The 22,729-nt window shown below is 41.7% G+C and overlaps 1 protein-coding gene and 1 pseudogene across 1 annotated transcript in view; one reads left to right on the forward strand and one right to left on the reverse strand.

The window, feature by feature from the left end:
• Positions 1-347: 347 nt before the first annotated feature.
• Positions 348-22,729, forward strand: part of LOC145399266 (uncharacterized) — a 368,546-nt pseudogene continuing 346,164 nt past the window's right edge.
• The window catches only part of LOC145399235 (uncharacterized), an 87,009-nt gene continuing 69,182 nt past the window's right edge, over positions 4,903-22,729 (reverse strand). Inside the window, exon 3 of the mRNA XM_080271924.1 lies at positions 4,903-4,952. Within this exon, the coding sequence (XP_080128050.1) occupies positions 4,903-4,952 (50 nt within the window). The remainder of the gene's footprint in view (positions 4,953-22,729) is intronic.

Genomic DNA, 22,729 nt, shown 5'->3' on the forward strand with positions numbered 1-22,729 from the left:
TAAATCTCGTCATTATTGCAAAATTACACAATAGCAAAAATTATTATTGCATTTTTTTTTTCTCAGAGGATCACAATTTTCTCGTAGAGAAAGATGCATTTTTGACCATTATCACACACAAAAAATGGAAACTTCATGGTCATTTCCTGTTGGAAAAGTAACAACAAAGTTATAATTAGCACATTCATTTTCTAAGAATTTAGGCTGTGTAATGATAGGTTGCAGCCAAAGGGTTGAAGGAAGAATAGTCTTTGTTGAAATTTTATCCATTTTATGTAATTACAATTATTATCCAGTAATAGTGATGAATTTTTGACAGTTATTGTTCATTGTAATGGAAGCAGCTGATGACTGAGCATTGGTACAGTGAAGGTAAGTCATCCTGTTGGTGGTAGACAGTAAGATTAACACCAGGGTAGAGTATCTGAAGTATAGTGGAAGTTGAGAGAGGTGGAAGGAATGATATAATGGAGGTGGTAAAGGAAGAATCAGATGTACAGTCAGAGTGTGAGGTGGGTGACAAAATACTGGAGGTGGTAAAGGAAGAACCAGATATACAGTTAGAATGTGAGGTGGGTGACAAAATACTGGAGGTGGTAAAGGAAGAACCAGATGTACAGTTAGAATGTGAGGTGAGTGACAAAATACTGGAGGTGTTAAAGGAAGAACCAGATGTACAGTTAGAATGTGAGGTGGGTGACAAAATACTGGAGGTGGTAAAGGAAGAACCAGATGTACAGTTAGAATGTGAGGTGGGTGACAAAATGTTCCTCAGTGACAATGAGACTGTCCTGGACACAGTGTCCTCAGCTGAAGTTAAGCAGTTTAGATGTTTAGAGAGTGGTAAAGCATTTGCTTTTAAGAACAGTCTTATCCAGCATGCAGTTGTTCATTCAAGAGTGAAGAATTTCAAGTGTGATGAATGTGGTAAACAATTTACAGATAAGAGTAATTGCACCAAACACCTATTAATTCATTCAGGAATGAAGAATTTCAAGTGTGATGAATGTGGTAAACAATTTACAGATAAGAGTAATCTCACCAAACATCTATTAATTCATTCAGGAGTGAAGAATTTCAAGTGTGATGAATGTGGTAAACTATTTGCACAGAAGGGTGATCTCACTAGACACCTATTAATTCATTCAGGAGTGAAGAATTTCAAGTGTGATGAATGTGGTAAACTATTTGCACAGAAGGGTGATCTCACCAAACACCTATTAATTCATGCAGGAGTGAAGAATTTCAAGTGTGATGAATGTGGTAAACGATTTGCAAGGAAGGTTCAACTCATTCAGCACCTATTAGTTCATTCAGGAGTGAAGAATTTCAAGTGTGATGAATGTGGTAAACTATTTACACAGAAGGGTGTTCTCACCAAACACCTATTAATTCATTCAGGAGTGAAGAATTTCAAGTGTGATGAATGTGGTAAACGATTTGCAAGGAAGAGTGTTCTCACTCAACACCTATTATTTCATTCAGGAGTGAAGAATTTCAAGTGTGATGAATGTGGTAAACTATTTGCACAGAAGTGATATCTCATCCAACACCTATTAATTCATTCAGGAGTGAAGAATTTCAAGTGTGATGAATGTGGTAAACGATTTGCACAGAAGGGTGATCTCACCAAACACCTATTAATTCATTCAGGAGTGAAGAATTTCAAGTGTGATGAATGTGGTAAACGATTTGCACAGAAGGGTGATCTCACCAAACACCTATTAATTCATGCAGGAGTGAAGAATTTCAAGTGTGATGAATGTGGTAGACGATTTGCACAGAAGGATGATCTCACCAAACACTTATTAATTCATTCAGGAGTGAAGAATTTCAAGTGTGGTGAGTGTGGTAAACAGTTTGGTCTGAAAAGCAATCTCACCAAACACCTATTAAATCATTGTAAAGGGAAGAGTTTCTAGTGTGCTTAATGTGGTAAACAGTTGACTCAGTTGATGTCATCTGACACTGTTTAATTCATTAAGGAGTGAAGAAATTCAAGTGTGGTGAATAGGGTGAACAGTATTATTATGATCTCTCCAGTATCAGTTCAGGAGTGAAAGAATTTGAAATGTGATGACTGGAAAACCGTGTAGAAAAAATTCTTATTCACTTGGCACCTGACAGTTCATTCTAGTGTAAGAACAATTATATAGTTATGATAAATGTGGCAAAACTTGTTGAAGAAATTAGGTTTTAACCAGGCAAGGTGCCATTCACTAACAAGTGAGGGAGAAGACATGTTTTATCTCTTAGGCTGGATTTTTTTTTTTTTTTTTAAATAACAACAGAGGAAGGAAAAACAAATGATTAAAAAAAAAAATAATCCATACACCAGCTTACTGGTGTCCTCTGTTCATAAAATATCTGTAACAGTCAGACTTGAACAGCTGTAGGTTGAAGTTTGGAGGGAAACATCTCCGGGAAAGTGAGTTCCAAAGAGATACAGTTCGGGGAATGAAACAATTCTGATAGGCAGAAGTTCTGCAATATGACTGAATGACATTCCAGTCATGAGCGCTACCAGATGCCCGCGTAGCACGAGGGAAGGCATGGGGAGGTGGCAACATGGATGCAACTTCGTCTGAGCATTTGCCATAAAAATCTTTGTAAAATAATGCAAGGGAGGCAACATTCCTTCGTACTTGTAGGGGAGGTAGTTTATTTGTAATGGCAGGGTTGTTAATAATTCTAACAGCCTTGTTCTGAATTTTGTGTAATTGTTTTAATGCAACCTCTCCACATCCATTCCACAAGGGTGAGCAACATTCAAGCTGAGAGCGCACGTGACTCTTATAAATTACAGCTAACTGCTCGTCTGTAATGGAAAATTTTTATAAGTGGATTGTAGAAAAAAAAAAAAAAAAAAGTGCATTGGTCTGTTAAGCACCTTTAGCTACTATTGGCACTTGTGGCAGGCCACCCCTCATGTAGCATGTCATACGATCTACTGAGCCAAGACACCATTAACCATGAGTGATAAAATAATATGAAACTCTAGATACAGTAAACCCTTAATATACTGAACCCTCTTCCAATGAATTTCAGTTTTAACGACCACTTTGAGTTGGCCGAACGTTCTTTTAACCCCTTAAACGCGGATCGTCACTTTTGCGATGGTCGGCCCAAAGGACAGAACGGCGGATCGTCGCGTTTGCGATTTGAGTTAATTTTGAATAACCACGGGCAAGCAGGCTCCAGCTGGTATTGTCTATCAGTACCACCACCCTCTAGCTACAACTAGCATACTTTACCTTTGTACTACTGACCTCAGTTGTTGCCAAATATCGCGTTTTCCCCCCGTCCCCCCCCCCACCACGGCCCGGCCAGCCTGGCTGTGATACGTGGCAGCGCTCTGAGCGCTCAGAACTGTAAATCTGCGATCTCCTCTCACAAGCAGTTTATGCTGCTAGGAAACGCTTGTTTCCCCAGTTGTAACACTAGCTTTTTTTCTCACGGTTTGCCCCTGTTTAGCGTCGGTTTACTGCAGGCTTTCAAAGTGACATTATGGTGAGTTCTAGCTCTTCCCAGTCAGTGCAAGCGGCCGATAGGAACGAGAATAAAGTGGCGGACGTAAGGAAGAATAAAAAGCGCGCCGTGATGATCTTTTGGGAAGTAATATGATTGAAAATAATGTAGTATACATGTTTTTAGCTGTGAAAATGGAAATGTTTGTTGAGTGACGGGAAGACCGCCGCCACAGTGCATGTCGGCCGTACGCTCCGTTGATTTTAGCCTTATTTTCAGTGCTTATTGTACAAATACGGATTCCTAACTACCTTTACGTTGTAGTATAAAGTTTACTGTGACAGAATGAGGCTGTAGTAGAGGGGAAACCGGATTGCTGGAGGTGTGAAAGTGAAGATTTGGTTACCCAACTTTGCAAGTCTCCACAAGTCCTTGGGTAGTCCACGAAGGCTCAACACCTGTCTCTGGAGAAAGCTGAATGTAAGTACTATCTGCCATACCAAGTATAATGTTCTAGGGTTAATCTCTGATTTTTGGCGAATATTTTCCTACAGGTACTCAGACCGCGATACAACCCCGCCACTCGGGGGGGATCGACTGTACACAGCCGCGTTTAAGGGGTTAAAGAACTTTGTTTGGTACAGTAATAGAATGGATGCGCAGGAAACACCTACCAGCATTGTGTCCCCCCCCCCCCCACACACACACACACACTGTGTGTGCATTAAACACATGTATAATATACATGCAGCTGTTCTGTACTGTTTGCATTGCTATACTCTGTTAGGTAATACAGTACAATATTTACTGTGATGTAACAGCTGATATACAGTGAGTTTACCCACACTTTCCCTGTAAATACCGAACAACAAATGTACAGTAGTGTATGGGCAATGTACAGTAGAGTGCAGATTTGTAGTGGTTTTCAATGACTGTGCCAGTGGTGGAATGCAGTTTATGTTTAATGGACATGCAGCTGTTCTGTACTGTTTGTTTTGCTATTCTCTGATACGTAGTATTTAATGTAACAGGTAATGTACAGTGTCAGTTTTCTTTACCAACACTTTCCATGTAAATACTGAATGGCAAATGTACGTAGATTTATCTGAGGTCTATTTGCAGTCTTTCATTGCGGTGCAGTTACTCCCAGAAAGGTAAGAATAAAAACATCAGTAAGTAAATAGAGCATTTATTAAGAAAATAACCATTTAGATCTACCTGTATGTTATTGTGTATGAGTTACGGCCAAACAGTGCTGTATATTTAACAGTCTTTGTTCGGTAAAAGCCACAACGCCTGGGAAATTATTGAACAGCATGGTGTTCGGCTGTAATGTCAAGGGTCTGGTACAAATTAGTTGATTATATTGAGAGTGCACTGTATTAGGAGAGGGTTGTTCACCGTGATAGTTGTACAGGAGTACAGGGCATTCATTTAGTACACAGTAAACTGGGCAGCAAGGTACACTATATCCTGCACAACATCTGTACACAAAAATATTGTACATGTATGTATTGTTGGTCTATGGTTAGCAGCTTACCTTTTTGTATGACATTTTATTATGAGATAATTATGTCTAAGCACATGGCAAGTGCTCCACCTTGTAGTGAGAGTAATCTTTGTTTTCACTTTACTGGGGCAGGTCTAATGGAACACAATTTTTATGGTACTTTTGCCTCCTCAAGCTTTATTTTTGTCATGGGGAGGGGGGTACTTCAATTGCAAGTTAGAGCATGAGCTGGGTGCTTAGATCACTAATGTCAAGTATCCCGTGAAAAATATTGGGCAGAAATCAAGTAAGATATGTCACCATTAATAGCATTAGTACATGATATGTTTGTGGTGTACATTTTTCACCGACAGTGTATTCTTTCACCCAAATTACCATGCACTAGATGTGCAGTATAATAGGAACACCTTACATCCAGCTAAATGCATGATAATATGAAGGCATATAAACAGAGGGTATGATGGAACTTGGCAGAAGGGCAAGATATGATAAAGTTTTAATAGCTGTGAAAGAAAAAGACCTGGGAATCTGTTGAAAGTATTTTCATTCATTCATTCATCATCTAATCTTGTGTTACCCCATGAGGAGCGTAGGAGTGCAGGGCTAGGCACGTTGGTCCTGACATTTAACCCGCCCCATCCTGGCAGATTTTTAGTCAGTGACTTCCCCCAATCCCAGCAGATTTTCAATTTTTTTTATTTATTTTTTTTTTTTTACTAAAACCTCTGCTTATTATGAGAAACATTGAAAATTCAAAGAGAAATCGCTCACCTGAGGTTTAACCCCTAACAGGCGGGCGACGTTACGTAACGTCCGTGCGTGAGGAGGCGGGTGACATTACATTAACGTCCAGCCATTTTCGGTCGTAATTTATTGGTGAAATTGGGTGATGAGGCATCCTTGTCACCTATTGTCCTGCCCTCAATTCTCCCAAACCTTGAAACAAGTAAAATAGAATATCTCTGTCTGTCTGTCTGTCTCTCTCTCTCTCTCTCTCTCTCTCTCTATATATATATATATATATATATATATATATATATATATATATATATATATATATGTATAAGTTGTTGTGTTATATTTGTTCCAGTAAAATGGTATATACGTATGTAAGTTATATTGTTGTAAGTGTTCAAGTAAAATAGAAAACACATACATAAGATTTTGAAGACAATGAATAGTGTAAAGAAAGCATAAATGATAAATATAGTGTTCAGTGGTGAAGAAAAAGCAAATGAGTGAATAGTTTGCTAGCCTCCCCCGAGGCGCGCCTGGTGATTAGCTGCCTGCCCGCTCTTCACCCTCACTCCCCTCCTCCTCCCACAGCCAGCAGAGATGTATTACTGCGCATGTAACACCTCTTGTCTTCGTTTTTTATCCATTTTCATCGAATTATGCATGTTTATGCTTATTCCTTGATACTTTATTTTTCCAAAAATATGCTGCTCCACACGGTGGTATAATTGATAAGTTGCCCACCCATAGGGGGGTTAAAATGCTGATACAGGTATTTTTCCAAAAATATGCTGCTCCACACGGTGGTATAATTGATAAGTTGCCCACCCATAGGGGGGTTAAAATGCTGATACAGGTAACAATACCCTTTCCTCACTGTGTTTTCTATGGGGCCTGGCTCCAGAGAAAACATATTCTATGGGAGGGGTAACTATTTCAAACCACTTATAAATGGTATTTATATATTTATTTGGTAGGAATTTATATGTAGTACAAGAGTTTATTGCTTTTCACACTAATATAGGCGATATAAGCATTGTTTCACTCACCAAACACATTGACATACCGCACCTTTTTTGGCGACATTACCTGATCATCACTTCTTCCTCTAATGCTACATAAACTTTGTCCTCCACATTGTCATCGCTTGGGGAATCACTCTGGCCTTGAATTTTGTACCGTGGTGCGACGTGTCTTTACTGGCCAGGTCACTGGTAACAGGTGAGTTGCCGAGACAATGGCGTGCCGGGGGGAGGGAGGTCATGTGGGGTAAGGCATTGCCCCTGTCTGGCATAGGGTAGAGGAAGGTGTCCTGTGTATACGTATCAAAAATCATGTGGGAAATTTGTAAAATGTGCAAATGACAGACCTTACAATTGCGGCACGTTTATAAACATCAACGGGAGTCACAGTGACAAAATGTTTGGACGTATATATACGTCAATGGGACGCGGCAGGTTAAGATGAGAGTGACCACCCTCACTCATCCCTGAATGGCATTATGTGAGCAATAAACTCAACCATCCCATGGATAAAAACCTGCACAGGCCCAATCTGATTGGAGCGCCTTAATTACCCACTATACCACCAGGCACCATAATTTGGTTATATGGTTACCACCCAGCATAGTAAATGGTTTCCTGGTGTATAGGAAACCATTTGTCCTGTCACTTAGTGTAGAGTCTCCCATGGAAAGAAGGAAGTGGCATTGAAAGTAAACCAAGTTGTTTTTGAGGTTGGATGTGATGATCATTTGTGATGGCTGGATGCCACCAATTGGTGGTGGGTGGGAGCACTCACCATACACTCACTCGATGTACTGCTGCTGCGGGTGTCTGCCCTTTCCTCCCTTCCTTCCTCTTCTGACTTTCTTTCCTTCATTCTTTCCTCTTCATTCTGCCTATGGGTGACTCTACACTGAGTGACAAGACAAATGGCTCCTGTACTCCAGGAAGCCATTTACTATGCTAGGTGGTAACCAAATAACCAAATTATTGTACATGGTGGTTTAGTGGGTAATTTAGGTGCTCCAATTGGATTGAGCCGGTGCAGGTTTATATCCAATGGGTGGTTGGGATTTATTGCTCACATAATGCCATGCGGGGATGAGTGAGGCTGGTCGCTCATTTTAAATGTCAGGACCAACTTGCCTAGCCCCATTTTCTACAGTCCTCATGGGGCAACAAAAGATTGGATGATGGATGGATGGATGATGCCACCAATAGGTGTTCAGAGTGTGACCTACTATGACACAAGATGTGCTGTGCCCATATTATGATGGGACAGTCATTCACAATGGCATGGCATCACAAACGGGGATTCAGTTTGTGATTTAAAAGATAGTGCCCATGTTAAGACAGGACAGTCCGTCATAATGGCTTGGTGTCAACTAATTATGCCCAGTCAAGAGGTGACTTGCAGGGGTAGATTAATCACTAGGCTGAATACCTTACAGCCATGGCCCCCAACATTGAAAAAAAAAAAAAAAAGTTCAAATGATAAATGATGTAACTACAGTGACTGGCATCACACAAGACCTCATGATGGGGGCCCCTTCCCTGGGTAGGAGCCCCAATATCTGGTTTAGCCAACAGCCCCCCCAAAAAAGTTCATTTGTCCCTGATTACTTGTGCCTCATCCAAGGAGAGGATGTCAGGCCTCAGGACAGGGATGATAATCCCAGGATGGTGTGGGATGGGTTGACCATCTGTGTCCTGGGATGGTACCAATATGTCTGCCCTCAACAGGGTAAAATAAATCCTGGTAAAAGGATGGGCTGCCAATCTGAAGACTGGGATTGGTGGCCCAAGGTTAGGGTTGACCCAACAAAGGTGGGAAGGGTCACTGCTGTAAAGATATGGGAGGGATGCCAAAAGCTGCTAGTCCATCACAGGGCTGAAGCAATGTTTCTGCCTCCATACCTGCCCAGGGACATCCCTGAGGTGTTCACAGGCCAGGAGATGGAGGGAAGTTTAGAAAACCGTCCCAGGGTAGCAGTGGCCAAGCATAGCAAAAATGAGACAGTGGTATCCACCCTGTGGTTAAGCCACGAGTCAGTGTTATCCACCCCATGTTTAACCCTTTCAGGTCTCCTGGCCACGATCGTGGCTGTATCAGTACAAGTCTCCTGACCACAATTGTGGCTGTATCAGTACAAGTCTCCTGGTCACAATTGTGGCTGTATCAGTACAAGTCTCCTGGCCACGATTGTGGTTCACCCATTTGCCTTCAACTCAAAACTGTGGCAGGCAGCTAGTGAATGTTATCAGTATTTCTCAACATTGACTCATTTCCTGGGTATTACACAATCCAGTTGAGAAGAAGTAAACAAAGATTTATGATTTTACGTTAGTAGGAGTGTTTTTCTCTCATTTTGTATACAGAAAACCACTGATTTAGGACACCACATACCACTTGCTATGAAGCTTCCCATCATTATTCCAGCTCTTGTATGGTAAGTGGAGCCCTAATATTTTGTAGACAGATGCATATTAGCTCCTTATGTGTGACTATTATGTTTCTTTCTAATTTACAAACCTTGATTTTTTTTTTTTTTTTTTTTTTTTTTGGGTCAAAAATGCGGTTTCTCAGGCTAGAACCAATAGTGACCTGAAAAGGTTAAGCCACATGATGGTACTATCCAGCCTGTGGTTAAGCCACATGATGGTACTATCCAGCCTGTGGTTAAGCCACATGATGGTACTATCCAGCCTGTGGTTAAGCCACGTGATGTTGCTATCCAGCCTGTGGTTAAGCCACATGAGGTACTATCCACTGCCGGATTAAGGGGGGGGCCCAAGGGGCCCGGGCCCTGGGCCACCCACCAAGAGGGGGCCTCCCACCAGAGCAACTTGTGTTCATTTCATTTCGTGTTTATGCATTACATATTACAGCATTGGATGAATAGTCCCCGTTCAGTATTTCCTAACTAAAAGTGTCCTATTTATATATTAGGATTTAGGTTACCAGTCTGTGGTGTATGCCATTGGGGGAGTTGGAAAGGGGGCCTCCCTTCCAAGCGGGCCCCGGGCCTCCCACATGCTTAATCCAGCTGTGGTACTATCCAGCCTGTGGTTAAGCCACATGATGGTGCTATCCAGCCTGTGGTTAAGCCACGTGATGGTGCTATCCAGCCTGTGGTAAGCCACATGATGGTGCTATCCAGCCTGTTGTTAAGCCACATGATGGTGCTATCCAGCCTGTGGTTAAGCCATGGTCACATGGAGATATATTCAATTAACCCTTTGAGATTTTCGGCCCTCTGCCGATTGTGTCTGTGCCAGATTCAGCCTGGCGCACATACAGGTGCCTCGTGCAGCGATATTTGTACTTAATTGGCCACTGTACACTAACTTTTTATGGTAGACTAATGAATGTGGTTCCATTTTAAAGCTGAATAGTTGCTCTTTATCATAGTATGGTTGAAAAAGGTAAATACTGTAGCTAAAAGGCCAATACGACAAGTAAAAGTTACCCGAAAAGGAAAAAGCACACACCCTTCCATAGAAAAATATTTGTAAAAAAAAAAAATTGTTAGAGTTACATGAAATTTGATTGCACCATGTCAATCTACAGTAAAGTACCTTTCCATTGATATTGATATATAGTTTATGGCAATTTACGTTAGTTTTCACAGAGAAAAGCAAAAGCTCTCACTGTCACACAGGCAAATATCCATGCTGGTAATACTGACATTATTCATGTTAAAAGCGAATTTATTATGCATATCTGTCTGATATACTTGTCAGTGTATAACCAAATATTTCAAAAAGGATAAACAGGATAGTGTATTTAGAACAAGCCCGGATAGGATATGGAGTACATGCAAAAAAAACAATGTTGTTTCATATGACTCGAATTCGAGTCATCAGAATCTCAACGGTTGGATTTACGATGACTCGAAATTGCGTCTTCGGAATCTCAAAGGGTTAATAACAATCACAGGAGCAATAGCAAGAGAATGAAATTTCAGAAGATGGTCACGTGGGTAGTTCTGTCCAAACAAGAAAAGAAAAAATATATATTTCCCTGTGAGTGCCAGATGAATGATGGCCGTTCTCTTAAGTTTTACTAATGCAGGCATGAGTGTGGAAAAAGAAAAAAAAGAAGTGATGACCACCAACCAGGATGCTGCAAGTCTGGCTATGTTAGTGATTAAAGAAGTGGAGTATGACTAGAAAATATTTGTGGATATGTAAGTAGCTTGCCAGAAAGAGAAGTGAGAGCATTTGTTATAAAATGGTCAGAGAACTTAATTTGGATGAGCCAGAAACCATGCGGCTGTGGATATGACTTAGTAAATCCCAACAGCTTCATGTGTTGTCTTGTTTTTGGTATGATTGACAAGTAAGATACCAAAGTGGGGAAGTCTGTGTCCGTGAGTGAGCAGCAGGCTTGGATGTAAGCAATAGCTGGTCAAACGAACTTCCAGTGTATAATCCCGTCATGCTTTTCAAATTATTTGTCATTTCATCCATAATCTATCTATCTATCTATCTATTGCCAGACGCCTCAATCCCGTTTGGGGTGGCCACAAACAAATCGCCTCCAAGTCGCCCTGTCCCCCGCCATTTTACTGCCCTGCTCCCAACTCACACCCCACTCTCTCATATACCTCTCCACCCCATCCCTCCATCTCATCCTCGGCCTCCCCCTCCCTCTTCCCCCCTCCACCTCACTCTCATACACTCTCTTCATCAGTCTTTCATCCTCCATCCTCTCCACATGGCCAAACCACCTCAGTGTGTTCCTCATAACGCTTCCTATCACATCCACATCCACACCACAACGCTCATCCATAATAATATTGTTATATTATGTGATGATTCAACACAAAAATGAGCATTACAATTTATGTAATGAATAGAACATTAGCAAATTAGCACATTTGACTGTAATTAAGGCCTCTTCTGTTTGTACTCATTGATAGATCGTGGGGCAGATCCTGATCTGGTTCAGATTTGAATCCAGATTTTGCTCCTCTGGTTTGTGATAACAGAACAATAGCTGGTTGTTAGCCTGATTTTACCTGTGATGGTTTTCCATAGTTCTGCATGGCCCTGTTGCCATGGATGATGATGATGATGAATTAAACTATCTATCTATCTATCTATATCTATCTATAGCCCGACGCCCTAATCCCGCAAAGGGTGGCCGCAGACAAAACGCCTCCAAGTCACTCTGTCACCCACCATTTGACTACCCTCCCCCCAACTCCCCCCCCCTCCCTCATATACCTCTCAACTCCATCCCTCCACCTCATCCTCGGTCTACCCCTCCCTCTCCCTCCCTCCACCTCACCTACATACACCCTCTTAGTCAGTCTTCATTCTCCATTCTCTCCACATGTCCAAACCACCTCAGTGTATTTCTCCTAATCTTCTCAACCACAGCCACATCTACCCCACAATGTTCCTTCGCTTCTTCATTCGTCAACCTGTCCCTCCACGTCACTCCACATGCTCCTCTCACGTAACTCATTTCCACTGCTCTCACTCTTGACTTGTTCCCCTCTTGCAAGGTCCACGCCTCGCTTCTATACGTCAGGGTAGGGATCACAATACCATCATGCAGTGACTTCTTAACTTCCATACTCACCTCCCTATTTCTCATCACTGCTTTCAGTGTACCAACAACCGTCCTTCCCTGCTGTACCCTTTCACGTACTTCATCCCCCAAAGTTCCATCCTTACTCATCACACTACCCAAGTACTTGAATGCACTCACATTCTCCATATCCTCACCATCCAACCTCACTGCCACTCTGTGACTTCATTCCTCTCAAACACCATAACTTTACTTTTGTTTACATTAACATTCAGCTTCCTCCTCCTACACACTGTCCCAAATTCATTCACCAAACCTTGCAACTCCCATTCATCTTCACTCAACAATACTGTATCATCAGCAAACAGCAACACCAGAAACTTCCAAATCTCACCCACATTCATTAGGGCCAGCCCCACATCCACTGCCCTACCTTGCACCTCCTTTACAACCCCATCCATATATATATATATTAAACAGCCATGGAGACATCACACACCCCTGTTTTAGTCCCACATCAAAGAACTCACTCAGCTCACCATCCACTCGCACCGTAGCCCTAGCTCCCTCGTACATACTCTTCACAGCACTCAACAATTTCCCCTCCACTCCACATATTCTTAATACCTTCCACATACCTTGCCTATCTATTCTTTCATAAGCTTTCTCCAAGTCCATGAAGGCAGCATACACTTTCCTTCCCTTCTCTAGATACTTCTCCACTAAACATCTTAGAACAAATATCTGATCTACACACCCTTTTCCTTTCCTAAATCCCCCTTGTTCTTCTCCAACTAGCTCCTCTGTCATATGCCTAACCCTATCAATGAGTATTCTACCATATATTTTACCAGTCACACTAAGAAGGCAAATACCCCTATGGTTACCACATACTTCTCTCTCCCCTTTTCCTTTGTACAGAGGAACAATTATACCTGATTTCCAGTCCTCTGGAACCCTTCCCTCTTCCCAAGCCAATCTACACAACTTCCATATCCACTCCACAACAATCTCACCCCCATACCTAAGCATTTCACCACACACTCCATCAATTCCTGGGGCCTTTCCCAGCTTAATCTTCTTCATCGCTTCCACTTCTTCCACCCTACTGATCTCTTCCTCCCTCTTCTCATCTCTTCTTCTCCCAGCCATTCCCCAACCACTTATACTCACATTGCTCTCACTCTCTACATTCAACAAATCCTCAAAGTGCTCCTTCCATCTCCTCAATTTCTCTCTCTTCTCCACCAACAATCTATTATTCCTATCTTTCACTCCCCTATTATTTCCCCTTTCACACTGCCTTACTTTCTTTACCTCCTTCCAAAACAATTTCTTACTCTCCCTCCATTTCACACTCAGATTCCTCCCAAACTCTTCATCCAGTTTCTTCTTACTCTCCTTCACCAGTCTCTTAACCTCCCTTCTCCTGCTCACATATACTTCTCTCTTCTCTCTCTCATCTTCTCCCCTACCTCTACTCGCCAACCATTCACCATATGCCTTCTTCTTTTGTTCCACAGCTCGTTTCACCTCATCATTCCACCATGCTCTCCCTTGTACACCCTTGCATCTCCTCACTCCACAAACCGCCTCACACGCTGCGCCTATCTCTTCCGTGAATATCTTACATACGTCTTCCACCCCTTCCATCTGCTCTAGCTCATACCTTCCCAATCTTTCTTCCACTATGCTCTTATACGCTGTCATTTTCTCACTATCTTGCAATTTCTTCACTCTTCTCACAGGGGCTGCTTCCTCCTGTCTTCCCCTTCGCCTCCTCAACCACTTTCTTTGCATCTTTACCTTGGCCATCACTAAGTGATGGTCCAAGACTCCATTCCCCCACCCTCTCCACACTCTTGCATCCAACACTTGTCTTCTCATTCGCTCATCCACACACACGTAGTCTATCATTGCCTTTTGTTCAACAAGTTCACCATCCATCCTCCTCATTACTCTCCATGTATACCGGTGAATAATCTTATGACGAAAGTAGGTGTTGGCTATTGCCAACCCCTTACAAGCACAGATGTCCACCAAAGCACTACCATTCCCATCCACTTCAGCTGGCACACCCCACTGACCAACCACTCCATCCACTCGTAGATTTTGCTTCTCTGGTTTGTGATAACAGAACAATAGCTGGTTGTAAGGCTGATTTTACCTGTGATGGTTTTCCATAGTTCTGCATGGCCCTGTTGCCATGGATGATGATGATGATGAATTAAACTGCATGACTAATATTTTTGCTGTGTACAATTTTATGGCAGATATGAGATAAATGCCATGTATAGTATGTATGTCTGTGTGGAAGCTTGGAGGGGTAATCATCAAGGAGACACAATATCACCATATTTTGCCCCCCCTCCCCTTCTCTTTGTTATTTTTTTTTTTTTTAGTGCAATTTTGAATTTCAACGGACACCATCTTGTGCACAAAACAGATGGACATCATCTTAGAATATGATTTTTTCACAAATTTTCTGCTCATCTTTGGTGATTTGCCCAAACCGAGCCTGGTGATTGGAACATAACTTTGTTAATTCTAGCCTGCCCATACCCTACCCAACCTAAGTTTTTGTAACCTTACTTAATTTAGCCAGACCAAACCTATTGTAACCTAACCTTTGACGATACCTAACCTAATTTTGCCTGTCCTACCTAACTTAACCTATTATAAGTCGACACAGCTGAACATTACAACATTTATCCTATCCTAACAAATTTCCATAATCTAACCTTAATAATCCTAATCTGCTGGTTTTGGCATGTATAAAATTGTGATGCCCTTATAATGCAGCACAGGAGGCTGGTCCATTTGTTCCCCTGTTGTGTAGGTGGGATTAGCTTAGTGGTTTATATGTGCAGGTGTGAGGAAGCCTCTAGAAATTAAGTGTTTTGCTGTAGGATTAGGCTAATGTAAGTTTGGAGATGTGAAGAACACATTCTAGAAATTAAGTGTTATGCTGTATGATTAAGTTAATGGTTTATATCTGGAGATGAGGAACATTTTAGAGATTATATGTTGTGCCATAGGATTAGATGAGTGCTTTGTATGTGGAGTTGTGAGGAGCATTCTTGAAATTGTTATGCCACAGGATTAGGCTAAAGTTTTATGTCTGGTGATAGCAGGAACATTCAAGAAACATGGACATATCTTATCTTAGGAATTTGTTTTTGTCATTATTGCTATTATGTAATGTTGATTTGAGTGCATTATTACGTGGGAAAATGTGAGTTCCCTCCCAGGCTGTAGAATATCCTGTGTTGTTGTGGAGATGGAGTCACCTGGGGGGGGAAGGTGTTATATAAAGGGATCATTGTGCCTCCTACCGTAGTTTAGTGTGTTCACGGTAGCCGACAGAGACCAGTACAGAGTGGAGAGTAGTCAGTCAGACAATGACTGTTAATCAGTGAAAGACAGAGTAGTCAGCCAGTTAACGGACAATGAATATTAGGGAGTGATGACGAAGGTAGTGTGAGAGGGAAATGTGCCACCATGTTTTGCAAGTGTACCTCAGCTGTGCCTGGAAGAAGTAAAACCCTACAATGTTCAGTGGCCTTTGATTAATGTCCTGGCTTGTGTACTCATTGTTCTTGACACATCAACAAACTCTGCAGTGCTACAAATTGGCATCAGGAGTGGGATATGTTTTGAGAGATGGAGATGCATGGACAGGTTGCCAAAACAGTGGATATATCTCTGGCAGATATGCTTGCAGTGTTAGGAGCACAGCAAGAACAAAAGAAATACTTGCAGTGTTAGGAGCACAGCAAGAACAAAAGAAATACTTGCAGTGTTAGGAGCACAGCAAGAACAAAAGAAATACTTGCAGTGTTAGGAGCACAGCAAGAACAAAAGAAATACTTGCAGTGTTAGGAGCACAGCAAGAACAAAAGAAATACTTGCAGTGTTAGGAGCACAGCAAGAACAAAAGAAATACTTGCAGTGTTAGGGGCAGCAACAAGAACAAAAGAAATACTTGCAGTGTTAGGAGCAGCAAGAAGAACAAAAGAAATACTTGCAGTGTTAGGGGCAGCAAGAAGAACAAAAGAAACATATACTTGCAGTGTTGAGAGAACATCATGAAGAACAAAGACCTTCAACCCTGTTACACACGTCCTGACTTTATCCTCCACTATACAGGACACCTCTTGCCTCACCTGTCTTACCTGGCCACTTATTCTTTCTACCTTACTGTTTGCCACCTGTTGTTGCTTCAGTTTCCTCATCTCCTCACACAGCTGGTGAAGGTGCTGTCTGCCCACTTATCTCCTCACACAGCTGGTGAAGGTCCTGTCAGCCCACTTATCTCCACACACAGCTGGTGAAGGTGCTGTCTGCCCACTTATCTCCTCACACAGCTGGTGAAGGTGCTGTCTGCCCACTTATCTCCTCACACAGCTGGTGAAGGTGCTGTCTGCCCACTCATCTCCTCACACAGCTGGTGAAGGTGCTGTCTGCCCACTTATCTCCTCACACAGCTGGTGAAGGTGCTGTCTGCCCACTTATCTCCTCACACAGCTGGTGAAGGTGCTGTCTGCCCACTCATCTCCTCACACAGCTGGTGAAGGTGCTGTCTGCCCACTCACCGGTTGCTCTAATTTTGCATAGTGTTGTGCTTGAGCTTCTTTCTGCTCTTCTTGATATTTCTTTTGTTCTTGATAATTTTCTTTGTTCTAGATATTTACTGTGTTCTTATTGCTGTGCTCTTAGATATTTATTTTATTCTTAATTTCTTTTTTTTTTCTTTTTGCTGTGCTTGATATTTTTATTTTTAATTTTTTAGATTCTTCTTAATATTTCTTGGTGGTAAGTGGTGGTGACCATCATCCACTCACGTGATGTAGTGCTGCCTACTTCTTCCTTCACCTTTATCATTCTTTTTCTGTGTCAGTCCTCCTCTCTTCCTATTTCTCCCATCTTTCTTTTTACTTTTTATTATTCTTTTTTCCTTTTCAGTTGGCTTTACACTGAGTGACAAGTCTAATGGTTTCCTGTAAGCCAGGAAACCATTTACAGTGCTGGGTGGTAACTGTATGACCAACCCATATGTGTTCCCTATGTGTTAATAAGTGGGTTGGTGGAGGGTTGATGCCCCTTCCCTTAAAACAACTAAAAGACAAACGGCCACCCCTTGCGGGATCATTGCATCTGGCTATAGATCGTTTTGTTTCATTTATAAAGGCTCAAACATGCTTGCATGCATTGGCCTTGGTCATCTGATGGCAGCTTTCCATGCTGCTCAACAGGGTTGGCAAAAACCATTGGATAGGAAAAAAAATCAAGTATATTTAATGTTATTGTTTTGTATTCCAGCAATTCTACCCCTGTGTATATCAGTCTGACATGCAATTACTCATAGATATAATATAAAAAAGGATTTAGCAAGCTTTTATTTCCATCCTTAAACATACTTGAGGTTTCATTCACTCGGGACTTATCTTGGAAAGATCATATAACATCTCTTGTAAAATCAGCTTCCAAGAGATTAGGTGTGCTAAGCTGACTCCATACCTTCTTTACCCCCTGCACAGTTGTTGACTTTATACATGGGTTTTATTTGCCCCTGTGTAGAGTACAACTCTTGTGTGGGGAGGCTCACCATATACAGCTCTTCTCAATAGGGTGGAGTCAAAGGCTTTTCGTCTCATCAACTCTTCTTCTCTTACTGGCTCCCTTCAACCTCTGTCTCTTCGCCACACTGTTGCATCTTTATCTCTTTTCTATCGCTGCTTCAATGGTCACTGCTCCCCTGAACTATCTGCTTGCATCCCTCCACCTCTATGACGGGTGTGTTAGCAACAAACTCTCATCCTTTTCTGTCCAACTCTTTAATGCAAGAGTTAACCATAACTCCCAGTCCTTCATTTATGCAACAGGTCAACTCTGGAACTGTCTCCCTCTGTCTGTATTTCCTACTTCCTATGATCTCCAGTCTTTCAAATGAAGTGTGTTCAGACATCTTGAAATGAATGGATCTTGAATTTGGCTCTCTTTTGTATTGTTTTTTTTTTTCTTGGAAGGAACGGTTTGCGGGCTCCTTGCCTTTGGTTCCTTCTTCTTTGCATAAAAAAAAAAATACATGTAATAATGACAATACTGTAGCTGATTTAGAAAGCCAGCTTTTACCAGCCAGGTACACTTGTCTCACAGACGCTCTAATCACTAAGTTATAGTGCAGTAAAACATGGAACACCTCTTTGACTTTTACAATGGAAAGTTTAAACATTTTAGTTGTAGGAGAGAGAGCCAGCTGCCCTGGCTACTCCCTGTATATTATCAGTGATTGTTCTCAGTAGCTATACTATAAATTTACTCTATTAATTAAATGTTTTGCATGCCATTATAATGTACAGTATACTGGTATTTTTTTCTGTTAACAAGACTAGAAAAGAATTCTCTAACAAAAATATCATTAGTGTACTGAAAGGATTAATAAATGTGTCCATTTACATACTCTTATGTACCATAAATATGTTTTTGGTTAAAACATTTACTTAAAGTTTTCAGTTCACCTTACTATTTTTAATCCTGATATTAGGAATACAACTGTACATAATTAAAAACCACAATTGTTGCAAATAACAAAAAATACTGTATATACAACCAAGAAGAATCAAGCAGTTTATAAAAAAAAAAATTTGCTTGGTTTAAACCATACTTTGAACCATTTGGTTTAAACCGTTGGTTTAAAGTGGCCAACCATGCAGCTTGATCTCTAGCAGCCTCCCTATTCAGTCACCTATCTGTGAGGTCACACTTTATGACATCCCAGGTGTTTTTCGGTCTGCCTCTCACAACCCTACCCACAGTGTTAACAGTTCTCACATTTTGCATCCCATCCTCTCAAGCCCAACCCATTCCAATCTATCTCTCTTCATCACAACAACACACTCTAGTCCCATCCTTCCTCTTAACTCATCCATCATAAACATAGCCCCCCCAGGCCTCACATTCAAGGACACATTGTACATCCACTGAACTGTTGCCATATCTGGATGTTGAAGCCTGTGAATATCCTCTTCCTTTACTGCCCAGGTTTCTCTTCCATACAGCATTACACTCCTAACACATGCTGCATACATAGGTCCCTTCGTACAGAGGGAGAGCTCTCTCAATGTCAGGAGTGGCAACAGCTCCCTGATCTTCTTCCAACCACTCCTCCCTGTGGCTACAGAGCTGCTCCAGCCCCACTTACAGCACATAACATGTCTCTGAAATAACAGACCTCCTCCTATCACTTCAGAGATTCATCAGCAGTCCTTTCACACATAACAAATTGCACCTGCTGTCCCTGGCACACTGCACACACAAAATCATTATTATCTCACAGTCTGCCTCTGATACCACTACATCTCTAATGTACCCACGATCACACACACCGCACAAGATGGAATTACTTCCCACACCATTGTCAAACCACACATGGCGACTCTTCCTCTTTGACAGTACCGCCACCATCAGTACCATTGGATACCATCACTTTTTTTTTTTTTTTTTAAATCTGAATTAACTCTTAAGCCCTTGTGCCCCGTACCATCGCTCCACTTTCTAAATCATTCCCCTGCCTCCCTTTCGTTCTCTGCAGTCATCACCAAATCATTGGCATACAACATCTCCCATGGGAGTTCAGTCTGAAGTCACGTGAGAGGGCTTCAAGCACCATGGCAAAAACAAAGGAGTCAAGACTGAACCCTGGTGCACACTAACATTCACAGAATACTCATCCCTCATCTCCATTCACCATTACCTGGGTGCAAGCATCCACATACATGGCCATAACCACCCTAACCAGCCACTCCTCAATCCCATGCTTTCTCATTCCCACCTCACCACCTCTCTAGGGACTCAGTCAAAGACCTTCTCCAAATCAACAAAAACAAAGTACAGATCCCTTTTCTTCCCAATATATTTTTCCTGAAGCTGTCGAACAATGGCTATGGCAAATTATGGCATCAGTGGTCCCTTTGCCTGGCATAAACCCAAACTGCATCTCATGAATATTCACTCTTTCACTAATCATACCTTCTAGAACTCTCTCCATTACCGTCATTATCTGGTCCAAAAGCTTTATACCTTTATAATTTCCTCTTTCCAGGGCATCACCCTTCCCCGTGTACACATTTACAGTTACACTCTTCAGCCATCCATGTCGGACAACACTGTCTATCAGTCCAGTCAGTCTGTTGCCAGACGCCTTAATCCTGTAAAGGGTGGCCACAAACAAACTGACTCCATGTTGCTCTGTCCCTCACCATTTCACTGCCCTCACTGCACCTCAGCTCACACCCCCCTCTCTCGTACACCTCACCGTTCCATCCCTTTATCTCATCCTCAGCCTCCCCCTCCCTTTCACCCCCCTCCATCTCACTGCCATTCACTCTCTTCATTAGTCTCTCACTCTCCATCCTCTCCACATGGCCAAACCACCTCGGTGTATTTCTCCTAACGCTTTCTATCACATCCACATCACAACACTCCTTCACTTCCTCATTTGTCAGTCTCTCCATGTAACTCCACATGCTCCTCTCAAATAACTTATTTCCACTGCTCTCACTCTTGACCTGTGTCCTTCCAACAAGGTCCAAGCTCCACTTCTATATGTTAGAGATGGTATCACAATACTGTCATGTAGTAACTTTTTTACTTCCATGCTCACTTCCTTGTTTCCTATCACTGCTTTCAAGGAACCAGCTACCTTTTTTCATTGTTGTACCCTTTCAGGCACTTCACCCTCTAAACTTCCATCCTTACTCATCACACTACCCAAGTACTTAAACGCACTCACACTTTCCATTTCATCATCCATCCCCACTGTAAATCCACTGACCTCACTTCTCTCAAAGACCATAACTTTCCTCTTCCTTACATTCACCTTTAGATTCCATTTCTTACACACTCTCCCAAACTCATCCACCAAGCCTTGCTGTTCCCCTCCGCCTTCACTTAGCAACACGGTATCATCTGCAAACAACAGTACAGGGAATTTTGAAACACTACCCTCTCTCATTAGGGCCATCCAACATCCACTGCCCTACCTTGTATCTCTTTTATAACCTCATCCATATACAGATGGGTTAATTTCTGTTTAAATACCATCATCATCATCATTACCGTCACTACCACTATCACTATTCCCCATTATCATCATCATCACCACCTCTTCCTCCTCCTGCACCATCACCACCATCATCATCATCATCATCATCATCATCATCATCCTCACCCCTTCTGCCTCCTCCTCCATCGTCATCATCACCACCACCATCATCATCATCACCACCACCATCATCATCATCATCATCATCATCATCATCATCACCCCTTCTGCCTCCTCCTCCATCGTCGTCATCATCATCATCATCATCATCCACGACGCCATGCTCCTCCTGACTATTTGAATCTGACATAACCGTTTGTGGATGCTGCCTCATCCTATCGCTAAGTAGGATAGTTGGCATGATGGTAGTAGTAGTGTAGAAGCTGACTGGCATACTGTTAATGTGTCCTGCAGTATTTATTATTATTATTATTATTATTATTATTATTATTATGCTTATTATTATTATAACTATTATTATTATTATTATTATTATTATTATTATTATTATGCTTATTATTATTATAACTATTATTATTATTATTATTATTATTATTATTATCATCATCATCATTATTATTATTATTCTTACTCTTATTATTTTTATTATTACTCTTATTATTATTATTATTATTGTTGTTGTTGTTGTTGTTGTTGTTCTTACTCTTATTATTTTTATTATTATTATTATTATTATTATTATTATTATTATCATTATCACCATCATCATCATCATCATCATTATCGTCATCATCATCATTATCGTCATCATCATCGTCATTTTTTTTTTTTTTTCATCTGGGGAACAGGGTCACTCACAGCCTGAATATTTAGTTGTAGTAACGTGAAATTCGAATGAGTCTCCTTGGTTACTAGTCAGGTCAACCCCCCCCACCTGAATATTAGGTCGTGGTTGCTTGAAATTCAATGAGCCTTAGTTATGGGGTAATGTGAGTCTCCTTGGTTACTAGTCAGATCAACCCTCCAAACTGACTACACTTGGCTATCAACCCAGCTGAAATGGGATAGTGATCATTATCAGATTAGAATATATGTCTGTCTATCTATCTATCTATTACCAGACGCCTTATTCCCGTAAGGGGTGACCACAAACAAGTCGCCTTCATGTCACCCTGTCCTTCACCATTTCACTGCCTTCCTTCCCAGCTTACACCCCACCCTCTCATATGCCTCTCCACTCCATCCCTCCATCTCATCCTCGGCCTCCACCTCACTCACACACTCTCCTCGTCAGTCCCTCTCTTTCCATCCTCTCCACATGGCCAAACCCAGGGTTGCCAGGTCAGAAACTGCCAACCCGCTGAGTTCCTCTCCCAAACCCGCCCAATCCCGCCAAAATGCCA

This window comes from Coenobita brevimanus, chromosome 48 (genome assembly GCF_032717465.1).
Source record: "Coenobita brevimanus isolate Jiangsu-jjx chromosome 48, ASM3271746v2, whole genome shotgun sequence".
NCBI lineage: Eukaryota > Metazoa > Arthropoda > Malacostraca > Decapoda > Coenobitidae > Coenobita > Coenobita brevimanus.